The sequence below is a fragment of the Elgaria multicarinata genome, chromosome 2 (genome assembly GCF_023053635.1).
Source record: "Elgaria multicarinata webbii isolate HBS135686 ecotype San Diego chromosome 2, rElgMul1.1.pri, whole genome shotgun sequence".
Taxonomy (NCBI): Eukaryota; Metazoa; Chordata; class Lepidosauria; order Squamata; family Anguidae; genus Elgaria; species Elgaria multicarinata.
This window is the reverse complement of record NC_086172.1, coordinates 127,832,894-127,845,904: the sequence shown is the minus strand read 5'-3', so window position 1 is coordinate 127,845,904 and position 13,011 is coordinate 127,832,894. Positions and strand designations below refer to the sequence as shown.

General features: G+C 44.3%; 1 protein-coding gene across 4 annotated transcripts in view; it reads right to left on the bottom strand.

Annotated features, from left to right (window-relative positions):
• The window catches only part of PAPLN (papilin, proteoglycan like sulfated glycoprotein), a 67,319-nt gene that overhangs the window by 591 nt on the left and 53,717 nt on the right, over positions 1-13,011 (bottom strand). For all 4 annotated transcript variants that reach the window (XM_063117632.1, XM_063117633.1, XM_063117631.1 and 1 more), the window contains 9 exons: positions 10,045-10,174; positions 8,363-9,041; positions 8,012-8,149; positions 7,298-7,422; positions 5,698-5,836; positions 3,280-3,417; positions 1,742-1,869; positions 675-783; positions 201-376 (listed from right to left, as the gene is read on the bottom strand). In XM_063117632.1, coding sequence (XP_062973702.1) covers positions 201-376; positions 675-783; positions 1,742-1,869; positions 3,280-3,417; positions 5,698-5,836; positions 7,298-7,422; positions 8,012-8,149; positions 8,363-9,041; positions 10,045-10,174 — 1,762 coding nt within the window. The remainder of the gene's footprint in view (positions 1-200; positions 377-674; positions 784-1,741; positions 1,870-3,279; positions 3,418-5,697; positions 5,837-7,297; positions 7,423-8,011; positions 8,150-8,362; positions 9,042-10,044; positions 10,175-13,011) is intronic.

The window sequence follows — 13,011 nt, the reverse complement described above, 5'->3', positions numbered from 1 at the left end:
TTTGTAAACAGGCTGTATTTCACAAGCAGCTGAGACTACAAATTAATTTACTTTCTGGAATGAGCATTGTGGGTATGTAGAACGAATTTATGTACTGCACCTGGAGCAAATGTATTTTGTGGGAAATTAACATCTTGAGAGACATTGAAAAGGTAGAAATGATGAATAACGAACAAATAATGGCAGCAGAGCCTACCCACCTTCTGGCCTCCTCTTGATGACTTTCACATGTGTACTGGCACTGACAGAGTTGCTGCCACTGTAGGCATTGCAGGTGTAGGACCCCTCATCACCGATCTGCACATTGTTTATAAGCAGGCTTCCATCTTGAGACATCTGGACGTGACTGCCATCCGCTCTCACCGGAACCCCATTTCTGAGCAGAAATAAGTTACTTTGTTGTCTCACACTTTGAAATGGAGACTCCTCTTACCAACTAAAGTACATACATCAGTAGAAGAAAATGAAAGAACGGATGTGAACTCCTCAACAATCCCACCTTAACAGAGGCTTCTAAGGATCACTTTCTCATAAGTGGGGATAAATCCTGAAGAATAAAATAAACCTGGGTTGAGCGGTACTCTAGCAGATACTAGTTTTTGCTGGACAATTGCCTAATGTTTCCCTGGTATTGAAGGGAAAAGTAAATACTGTGCCTCAATTTTCCTCTTTACCTTGACCATCTTATGTTGACATTGTTGCCTGTCACAACACATTGAAGCCGAGCAGTCTCTCCCTCTGACACAGACAGGTTGGGTTGCAGATCACTGATTCTTAACTCTCCTGAGGAGGAAAACGGTTTTGTCAATCTCCGCAAGATTCTGCTAAGGGTGCTGGAATGATTCTTGGGAAACACAGCTCTAACTATGACAACCCAAAGCCTTGCTGCTTGTGTGAACTTGGCCTCTAGCTGGACACTAGCCTACTGTGAAGTGTGGGAAAGGAATCTCAACACCACTTCCCACAATAGGATCTTTGTCAAGAAACTTTATGATGTAACCAGCAACCTATAGTTGAGTACCTCTCTCTAGCAGCAAAAATATGAACTCTCTTCTCAGCCAGAAAAATTCACATAGCTCATTGTGTCAAAGGAATAGCTTCTTCCAGAGTCGCACTCTCCTCTTGCTCCAAAGAGCGTTATCTCCATTACAAATTCAACCTGGAACTAGCACAATTGGCATTGTGCCACCACCAACCTATGCATTTTTTAAAGGTGCTAAGTGGTCTTCTTGACCCCCCATCTCCCTGGCAGAGCAACAATTTATAGGAGACTTAATATTTGGACCAAGGTGGTTTTGTAGAGTAGACATGCTTGTGGCTTTAAATGTGGTACTTGGTTATACTACTAATGAAGCTGAACCTGTCCAGTTCACATAAGCAGCCATTTATGTGGGTATCTGCTTGAAATAAAACCATATGGGGCCTGATCTCTGTGTGTGAGTGGCTCATTTGGAGCATTTAAAAACAAAACAACAACAACAAAAAACCCTCAACACTGCAATCCCCATTGTATTTCTTGTTGTCAGTTGCAGTTGCCGAAAGTCTGCAGGGATCCACTCACACAAACAGCTCCCACCCGGGTTTGTTGTATGAATCATATCTCAGCAACTGCCATTGGACTGAAAGAGGAGCTGCAAAAAATGGAGCGCCTCGTTTATTTCCCTCCCACACAAACCCATTTTAGCATTCCCTTAATAGCACATCAACGTAAAGCTCCTCCCTGCTCTTTCCCCCACAGCACCTCTTGGTCTGATCTGGATCCTTCTCTGATCCTGGTCCTGGCCATTGGAAGCAATGCAGGTAAAGAAGCCAGCATCTTCAGCTGCAAGGCGACTGAGCACCAGGGCACCATCAGACTGCTGCCTGTATCTAGAAGCCAAAAGAGGGGTGGTGGAGGAAATACCACGAGTTTTAGAAGAAAAGATAAAAGATGTTTATTAATATGTTTCAGGCTTTGTACTGATAACTTATTTGTGGTATTAATTGCTCAAAATGTATTCTGAATGTGTTTAATGCGCCCCCAAATCTCACCCATACACAGATACAGCTTGCTTATGGCCAAGCATCAGCTGTCACAACTGACTGCTGCAAAGTTAATTTTAGAAATATCAGTCTCTCTCTCTCTCTCTCTCTCTCTCTCTCTCTCTCTCTCTCTCTCTCTCCCCACTTATCCTTTTGAACAGCTTGTATTATGCTGATGAGTTTCACCCATTTCCCTCAGTTTAACTGTGAAAGTGTAATGTGTACTTTGTTGTCAATTACTATGGAATGATGGAGAATTTTCAATTGGTTGTATCAGACAACCAATTTTGTTGCATCAGTCTAGTGCATTTGATAATTGACTGGATGAACCAGAACAAGGATTGAGTAAATCACTAAAAGTGGGTAGGTGGGTAGCTAGAGCAGGGCAGGACAACACAGAAGTAGCCCCGAGGTGATTACAGACCTCTGTGTCTCCTGCCAGCTCTTTTTCATACCTTTGTGGTGCCACTTGCCTGCTCAAGAGACCATCAAAAGTGGAAGTGGGACAGGAGAATAACGGCATTGCTCCATCCCCATTGCTCCACCTCTCTCTGAATTCAGAAGTGCATGTTGGATTTAGAGCCATGCTGTACAACCCACCTTTATCTGAAACTCCTCAACTGGTGTGATTTGCAAGGAGAGTGAGAACCATGTGCTGTTGTCAATGAACCTAGCAGGGAAGGCTAAAGGGGACACAGAAACCGAGCAGATGAGGGAAGGAAAAGGGGGGCAGTGTACAGAGAAACCTTGGGATAGGGAAAGAAAAACATGGGAATACAGAGAGACCGATGGTGGTATAGTGAGAGCAGTTTATAGGCTGCAGAGTTAAAACAGCACATAGCTAAGGAATGGGGTTCTCGTGAGACCTGTGGGTCAGGATTCAGAAAGAGATGGGGTAGCTGAGAAAAGATAAGTGTGGAAGTCTATGTGGGGATGGCAAACAGAGAAAATGAGTGGGAGGTAACAAATAGGAATGTAGAGAGACCTGAGGAGAGGGAAACAGAAAAAGGGGGTAACAGAATTGAAGGTGCAGATCTATGGCAACACACACACACACACACACACACACTGCTATGGGGAGCAAAGGAGAGTTAGTTACTTTTTTAAAAAGAATTACAGCACACAATTAAAATTGCAACAAAAATGCTTGTCCATAATTAATGTAGTTTACTATTGTCAGTAAAAATTCCTCTGTTCATCCCCAGTATATAGAGAAAAAGTTACCGGAGATGGGAGTGTGTCTTAGTTGCAGCTTACCTGGGAGAGGAGATGGGCTGTCCATCCTTCTGCCACTTGATGGTTAAGGAAGGCGAAGCCTCCACCCGGCAAGGCAATCTGACTCGTTCACCAATATTGGCATCGACCACTGAAGGCTCATTCTTAGACATTTTTAACCTGCAAAGCAAATGTGTTCAGCAGCAGAATAGCAGCAGAATTCCAGCAAAATCCTTTCCCTTGACTCCTTGTCTGATGGCCACGAGGGCAATGCCTGCCCCACCCTCCCACCCCTCTGAGTATATAATGGCATCTTCTCTTGATCTGTGAGCATAGATGGATTGCTGCAGAAGCCCCCGCCTGCAGCCAGTATGCTGCTCCTGTCTTAACACTTTACAAAGTGCAGGCTTATATAAACGCTGCCCTCCAAAGTGTTCCCTTGGCTGCAGGCCTAGAGAATGCCTCTAACCACAGGAATGCCGTGTAACAGGATGTTCTTTGGAGTGGTGTCCTTGTAGCGTGCCTGGCTCTGTATGGGGCTTCTACAAAAAGGATGGAGGGATTCCAACAAAAGATTACTGTTGTATCATCTAGTTATCTGGGACTCTCCAGCAGCCACTCAACCCACACAGCATAGGGTAGGGGGGTTGCTCACATCAGTAAAGAATCTCCAGGCTTAACAGTACTGAGGGGCCAATTGACTCGCCTCCCAAACTACCTATCCTTTGTGCATGTGGACTAGTTTGCAGCTTGTGCAAAATGCAGCAGCCAGATCAATAACTGGGACCAGAAGGTCTGAGCATGTACGATCAATTCTGGCCTGCTTGCATTCGCTGCTGTATGCTTCTGAGCTCAATTCAAGGTGCTGTTTTAACCTATAAAACAGCTCAGAACCAAAACACCTTATGCAATGCCTCTCCCAACATGAACCCTCTTGGAAACTATGATCAACATCTAGGGCCTTCTGAGTGCCTTCTCCGAGGGCAGCTCAGAAGATGGCGACAAAGGGAGAGGATCTTCTTAGTGGTGGTCCCCTGACTGTGATAGGGCATCTATGTCAGCTTACTTGAACAGGTCTGTTATTGAAATAGTGTACTGAAGTTGTTTTTAGCTAGTTAATTGCATTTTAGAAAATTTGTATCTTACATTTTTAGACCATGTTTTATTATAATGTATTATAATATTATTATTTTTAATTTTTTGTGAACCATCCAAAGAACCAACATTGCTGAGGCTAGCAGCTAGCCAGGAAAGGATGGAAGCGGTTGATTGAGCTGTGGGCGAGAACAGCCAGCCCAGCTGCCCCAAAGCCCTCATGCAGTTCTGGTTTGAGAGACGAATGAACAGTGGTTTGCAGCACTCATATGGCTCAGGATGGTCCTGGATGGAGCAGCAGCTTTGGTGCCATCACTGAAACAACGCACTAAGGCCCCTGACCTATCACCACTGAGAGGGGAGGCATGACAAAAGACAGAAGGAACTGCCCGGGTAGGCAACTTGAGACCCTCCAGCTGTTTTGTCCTCCAACTCCCATGATCCCTTACCATTGGCTAAGCTCGCTAGGGGTGATGGAAATTGTAGGCCAAAACATCTGGAGGGCTACCCTTGCCCACCCTTGAGCTAAAGGAAGACTCTTCCCTTCCATTGTGTCACCTACCCCACCACACTATTTCCCAGTCCTCAGTAGCCTAGCAGAATTTTAGTAGAACATGACTCACAGTTGTTACCCTGAGATGATTCCTATCTACACAAAGCAAGGAATTCCATGCTATTACAGTTAGCCCCCACTCCCTTGTAAACAGGTTACTGATTTTCATTACAAAACTATATAACCATTATTACTAAAGTTAACTATTAAAATAATCATTTGTCTGTATCAAGAGCCCTGCTCTTTTGACACTAGCAGATATGGTTTATTTCAACAAGTACTTTTTTCCCCTTTAATACTTATGCACTGATGCCTGCTTCCTTCCAACTATAAGATCCTTGAGGGACCAAGGAAAATTCAGATGAGTGGTCAAGGCAGAGTATAGTTTCATTAAAAACAACTTTAGTATCAACAATTACTTAAAATGAGGCCCACTGGAATCCTTCAGGGTTGCGTGACCAGGTCTAAGTAAGGAGAGAGAGAGAGAGTCCGAAGTAAAACCTGGATTGGAGTTGCTCCACATTCCAGTATGTTGAAATGCAAGGAAAATGTGGAATTGATTTCTGAACATCACACCAACCAGCCATTTTTCGACGAGGCTGCTGTAAACACTATTCCTGGAGGTATCTATTTTAAATTTTATTTATTTAAAATTATTTCTAACCTGATTATGAAAAATATTCTCTAAATGGTAAGTAATATATCCCAGCCTTACATGGGTCAGCCTCCAAATAATTCTCAATGCTGAAAGGCCGGCCTAGCTTACAATATTGTGGAGAATATGGGATGATAGTGGATGCAGGTAGTTTTACCTGTATATAATATGAGGACGTATCGTGGAGACAAGTGACTGCCCACTACTAACTCCTGTACCAAACCCTCTGTGCTGGTGATTCTGACCATGAGTAAGCTGATGCCTCGTTCCTTGTGCAGCAGCAGATCCAGGGATTTCTAGAGACAAAGAGAGAAATCTGACTAAGATTGTACTTTAGCTTAAAATGCCTTGTGGAGAGGTAGTTTTAGTTATCACATATCATAGCCAGGAAATATCTGTCTTCCTTTTTCTTTGAAAAGGCTCTGAAAACATTCAACTGTGTTGCACCCACAATGTATAACTTTGAGATCCATGGAAATCTAGGCAATGCTTATGTGGATAAATTTAGCCAATGTTGCTCATTGACCACGTTCTCCGAAGCCCTGCCCCTTAGAACTCTGATGCCCAGACCTTGTGAAACGTAGGAGCAGCCAAGCCAAGGGCTATAGTGCTGCAGCCTGTCAAATTTCACTGCACCATCGCAGCCAATCAGTGAATGGCAGGGCACGAAGAAAGACCAATAGAAGATTAAATAAATAAAACCGAGGATGAGAATGAGGAAAGCATGGCCACTGGGAATGGTTGGATGACATACCTGTGAATATACTATGCAATAATCTCACGGCTGCTGGAAAAAATATGAAACCTTTCTAGAAATTGTGCATTCACCCTTGGGTAGTAGTGCATCTGACAATCCACTATAAAGCTTCCTTTATAGGGATAACTATAACCATATCCAATGTTAAAGATACGTACACTGCTATTTTACTATGTAAGGCAGGGAAAGGGAGCATCACACAGTGGTAGAGTATGTGTGTTGCACACAGAAGGTCTCAGGTTCAAAACCTGCCATCTTCTGTTAGGGCTGGGAAAGGCCCCTGCCTGAAACCCTGTAGAGCTGCTGCCAGCCAGTGTTGACAATACTGGGCAATGGTCTGATATTATTATTATTATTATTATTATTATTATTATTATTATTATTTATTTATTTATATAGCACCATCAATGTACATGATATGACATGAGGCAGCTTCTTCTGTTCCAAGATTGCCCTCTTGGTAGCCATATGTGCCTCAGAGACATGGCACTGTGTGTGCAAAGGCCTACACTCCCCTCATTATGAGGCAAGGTTTGGATGGGCCCTGGCCTGGAGCCCACTTCCTATTGCAAAGGGGGAAAAGCAGCTCCCATCTTTCTGTAAGTTGGCTAAATCGAGGGGTGAGGGAGGGGGAAAAACTGATTTAGATCACTTACAAAAATATACTGACAAGATTCTGATGGAGCAGAGCTCCCTCTAAGAACTGACACCACAGATCAGACGGAAAATGGAGGAGGAAGAAGGCGGCCACTCCTCCCACATTCTCATTTGCGTAGGTTCTGCCTACCGGGGCCTATTGGAGAGGAGTAACCCATAAGAAGGACATTATCTTCCACTGATGACAAAGGGCTCATGCAGCAGGGCCTGTTGGTAAAATAGCCTGTCAGTTACATTAAATATATTAAGTGAAACATTACATGTTGGTCTTTGCATTGTGCCTGTTTCGACTGACAAAACTTGCTAAGTTAGCTCAGCTCTTAAAACGGAAACAATGAACAACCTTTGATCCTCAACTCAATCTGTCTGCGTTCTGTCCTTCCATTAGAAATTATGCACATGTAGGTCCCAGCATCCTCAGCTCTGAGCTGGCTGATCACCAAGGAACTGTCAGACTGGTAGGTATGCCTGCAGGGAGGAAAATGGGAGCATTGTCAAACACTGGGACTGACTATAGCCAAGCATCTTAATAGTATTTCACTGATTATTTGCTGGCTTAAAAGTGAGTGGCAGTGTCTGATGGAATTGTGAAGGATATGGTGTCTATAATACATATATACCCAATTCTCAGAGCACCCGTCCTTATGCAGTCAAAATAGCAGCATCACTCATCCACAAGAGGGAGATATTAGCAAGCTTGGGGGAAACCCAAGATTTGTAAAAGTACCAAAAATTTTTTACAGAAAGCCCCAACCTTGGGAAAAGCCCCCGAACAGCCCCATAAGGACTGAGCCGGCTCAGCAAGCACAGAACATTGGTTGATAGTTGGAGGTGGAAGGGTGACAACTAGAGTGAGGGAAATTGGGTGGAGTGGCTGGAAACCTGAACAGAAGCACGCCACACAGTAAAATGTTGCAGGTCCTTTTGGTGACAAAAGAATGGTGTTTTTAAACAATGAAGAATTTTAAAATGTAAGAATTAAGTCCATGTACACCACTCTCCCAAAAGCCTCCATGGTGGCATGGACTAATAGAGTAGATCCAGGGGTCGGGCTTACCTGTCAGAGGACACTGGCCGCCCATCTTTCTGCCATTCAACTCTGGAGAAACGGGCATTGCCCGCCTTGCAGAGAAGACGAATGCTCTGCCCCAAGCCTGCCTCCACTGCAGAAGACTCTGATCCATCCAGGAGGACCCTGAAAGAAACACAGTTGTTTCCCCAAAACTCTTTAGGCTGCATAAAAGGGCAGGGCTGCACATGCATCCTGAAAACCTCTAGCACTTGTCAACACATTTCTGCAAGGACAAAGAAAACTCACTCGGCATGATCGATTCCACCCAATAAATAGCAAAAGTTATTGCAGAAAGCTGCCCCTTTGTAGGAACTGATGCGAGTATAAAAATGTTACCTGTTCAGCGAGTGTTGAAAGGAAGAGCTGGGTGGGTCTTGATGCTCAAATCCATTCACTATTGACCCATCCGCTCCAGATTCCCTCCTCCAGTCTTCACGGTCATGGTGAACTGTCTGACCATTGACAGTCAGCCGCCTCTCAGAGCGTCCAGAAATTACCGTTTCCCCCAAACCATGTAGAGGGTTTGCTGGATCCATCCTTCTTTCCCCATGAGCCGCTGACTGATGAGAACCGTGCTGCTGGCCATCTAGCATGCCAGTCCTCTGCTGAGACTCCGGCAGAGCATCTATAACCATGGTCCTTCCCCAGACTCGCTCACTGTGATGTAGTGCTGAGTGAGTTTCTGAGCCAGCTTGAGCAGGGAGAGCAGCTCCTCCTCCATGGCTGTGACTGATGGCTCCTCTTACAGACTGCTGTCCCTGTACATCTCGCAGGTGAGTACTAGAGTGGCTGTTAGGAGCTGCAACATGGTGATGATGCCTCACATCACTTCTTCCCACTGACCCATGGCAAGTTTTCACACACTCCTCTTCAGAAGCAAAGTTATTCTTATTGCCATGGCAGCCCCCATACCAGAATCGATTGCATTTCCCAGCATCATTTACAAAGTACCAGCGAGTCGTCCAGTCTGTGCAAGGCCCATGGGCACTGGGTAGCAGACAGTTGACAGGGTAAGCTATCAGAAAATGACAGAAGAAAAACAGTTGCCGCAGAGTAAGCAGATACACGTTTTCTGCTGATCCACATCCCCCTGTTTACCAATCACTGATAACAGAAACATATTATATAAATCAAGCACTCTGGCAAGAAGTCAGAAACTGGAAGTTGCTTTCAGCCTTTCCTCATGGATTTAACTCAGGTAAACAATGCAGCTTTCAAAGGAAAACAGGATGCCAGGTAATTTCAAGGCTACAGACATTTGGCCCCTGCCACTGAGCTTCTCTAAATGACTGATTTATTGCACGCTTGAAGTCACGAAGGTTTTGCGGATCCTTTACATGACACCATCAACCTCCAGGATGTCTTCCGCACTTCCCCATTATCTTGCTTTTTTTAAAAAAATGAAATAATGCAGTATTTAAAGTAAGTGTGGGATGTCCCCAGCATGTAAAGCTGGCATAGTGCTATAATTCCACCACTAGATGGTACGGTTTTATTGAACTGAATAGCATTGCAGAGAGGGGAAATCGTCAGTTCAAAATCACAGGGTCATCATAAAAAAACCTGTTGGAAATGTGAAAAGACTCCAGAAGAAGCAGCCCTGGAGTCCCCCCCGTAACGTAGAGATATTTACTGTTCATGCTACTTTTGATCTTCCCTTTCTGGGAAAGTGCATTTAGTAGTCATGAATCCTGCAGGGTAGTTGATCAGGAATTAACCAAGAACTGAAATAGGCAAGAACTGTTCAGAACAGAAATGAGCTGCTCCTATAAAACCTCACTGAAAGAACAAACAGGATTCTGCTGGTTTAAGAGGATTTTACAGGAATTTCTTATAAAGCCAACAGTATCCAGAGACTAGAATGCTGATGGTGTATTTCAGATCTAATTTGAATTCTGGCACAGGAATTTTTTAAAAAAATCAGATTGTGGAATGTCTATAGAAAACTACTAAAAAGGATGCCAGCTGTTTCTGTCCATTTTAATAGACCCACCTTTCAAAATCAAAGTGTCACTTACCTTGGCTGGGTCTGTTGAGGCATCCTTCACCTTGAGGCCCTGAAGCAGAAGCAACGTTGTCATAGCAACAGCCATACATAGAACTTCGGCACTCCTCTGTTGGCCTCTGCTGGGACAGAACTCGGCTTGCCTGAGACAAATCCAGATGTTATTGAGATGATACAATTCAACTGCGTTTCTGAAAGATCCCATACAACTGAGCCAATCCAGGAAACAATTCACACTTTTATTCTATTTTCTCTTAGTGAATATGAGACTGAGTAGTAAGTAGACTGAGGACATCTAGCTTTTAGCACTTGAAAGGAGCACATTTGAAGGACAATGAAACATCCTAAGATGTTTCTCTCTGAAGTAAAGGAATTGCTGCTAGGAATAATAGCCATATACAGTGCTTACACACACACACACACACACACACACACACACACACACACACACACATCTTTGACTTGTCCACATTTTGTTGTGTTACAACCTGGAATTAAAATGGAGTTAATTAGGATTTCTTCTCACTGATCTACACAAAATAGTCCATAATGCCAAAGTGGAGAAAGAATCTATATGTTTTACGAAATGATTTACAAATACAAAGTATGAACATGTCCCTGGAGCACCGTTAAATCCATTATTACAAATTGGAAAGAATATGGCACAACCACAACTCTTCCTACAGAAGACCGCCCACCAAAACCGGGTAAGGAGAGCATTAATCAGGGAAGCAACCAAGAAGCTAATGGGAACTCCGGAGGATGCTGGAGAGTTCCACAGCTGAGATGGGAGAAACCATCCATGGGACAACTATCTCACATGGACGCTCCACAAAGTTGGGCTTTATGGAAGAGCGGCAAGAATAAAGCCATCGCTGAAAAAAACCGCCACCATTTGGAATTTGCCAAAAGGCATGTGAGAGACACAGAAAATGTGGAAAAAGGTTCTCTGGTCTGATGACACCAAAATTGAACTTTTGGGCCTTAGCACAAGATGCTATGTGTGGCATAAAGCTAACAGTGCTCATTGTCATGAGAACTCCATCCCCACAGTGAAGCATGGTGTTGGCAGCATCATGTTGTGGGGATGTACTGGGGGCTGTCTATATGTGGGGAAAACCCTGCACTAGCTGTGGATCTGTGCCCCATCAGTTAGACCAAGCAGGCGCAGGTTCACAGCTATTGTGGGGCTTCCCTGTGATGATGCATTTACCATGATTTTTTCAAAGGAAGCAATGTCAATATGGTGCTTCCACAGTGTAACATCGCTCCGCAGCCAATCTGAGGTCAACATGGAGGCAGAGACTGGTGGAAGGTGACCAGATTGGCAACTCCAGGACCAGGATGGCTCCAGGACTGGGGTGGCTGTCCAGAAACCCTGTGCTCCCTCCTTGGCACTGGGATTACCCAACGATGCCCCAGGAGAGGGAAAGTACAGGGTTGAAGAGGGAGGTGGCACCAACCCAGCACCATGAAGTCATCCCCCAAGATTGAGGGTAAGATGGATGGAGCCAAATACAGGGCAAATCTAGAGGAAAATCTGTTTCATTCTGCAAGGGAACTGGGGCTGTGGCAGAGGTTCACCTTCCAGGAGAACAATGTCCCTAAACACACAGCCAAAGTTACACTGGAGTGGTTTAAAACAAGAATCTGAACAACTTAGAATGACAAGTCAAAGGGGTGGGGGGGGTACTTATGCGAGGCACAATGGGGGGGATTCTTTCATAAGCTACTCCAAGAGATGAGGGAGAAAGGAGGGATACCCCCCTCCTACACACACGTGAACATACTGTATTTGCTGCAGGATTGTAAGATTGACCTCGCATCTAGTAGGAACTATAAATGGAAATCACCTGCTCATACCATAAAGGATACCCTATAGTCTGTGGGCAAACTGGATATTTCTCCAGACAGCAATTCTCCAAGGTCTGAGTATGCTCCAATCAACTCTGTTCTCCAAGCACCCGCTATCAGTATCCCTGGTCATTGAGCCCATCCATGCACTTGCCAAGTCTAAAGAAATATGCTATGGTAGATAATTAGGTGCTGCAAACACAACTCTCAGCTACAGCAGAAGCTTCTACTTTTCATTTGCTTAACAAATGGGATGGGATTCAAACATGACTACGGGCCCGTTCAGAAGACACCTTAAACCATGGCTTTAACCACGGTGGTTAAGCCAGAAAATTAGGCCGTGTTCAGAAGACCCCTTAAACCATGGCTTTAACCATGGTGAATAAGGCTTTTTGCTTTGTTCACCGTGGTTAAAGCCATGGTTTAAGGTGTCTTCTGAACACAGCCTGGCTTTCTGGCTTAACAACCGTGGTTAAAGCCATGGTTTAAGGGGTCTTCTGAATGGGGTCTGTCAGAGACAGTTGCATGCCCAGCAGTATCAATAGGAGTGGATGAAGGAAGGGAAGGAGACAGAGAGAGGGGCCAGTGATCCCAGAATCCACGTAGAATCCATCTAGGGTATCTAAAAGCCAAAGTACTGCTCATGAGTCATGAATAGATAATTGGATGCTACAATTCAGTGGCTGTTATCTAGAAAGGATTGTAATGATCTATGATTGATAAATAACTCTATAATTACATTGCAAGCAATCTGGTTCATTCAGTCTCTTGAGGGTTTTTGTTTGTGTGTTTTTGTGGACCACAGAATGCCCTGAAGGTCCAAATGTTTCTCATCCACCCTGGGACAATATTTAACTATCTACTTGAATATAAACCTGACTTTCAGCATTGTACACCCCACTGCCCACCCTCTCTGAGGTAGCCTCTCCTCCCTCTGGGCCTTGGCTGAGACAATAGGACTTCCTCACTTAAGTCCTATTGGTTTAAATGGGTCTACTTAGACTATGACTACATCTGGATCTGGACCTCTATGTTTAACTGAATACCCATGACAAGATCCAGAGCTCCTAATCTAGGATACTGTTGATTCAACATTAATATTTAGTAATTCCTGTCAAGGAATTTC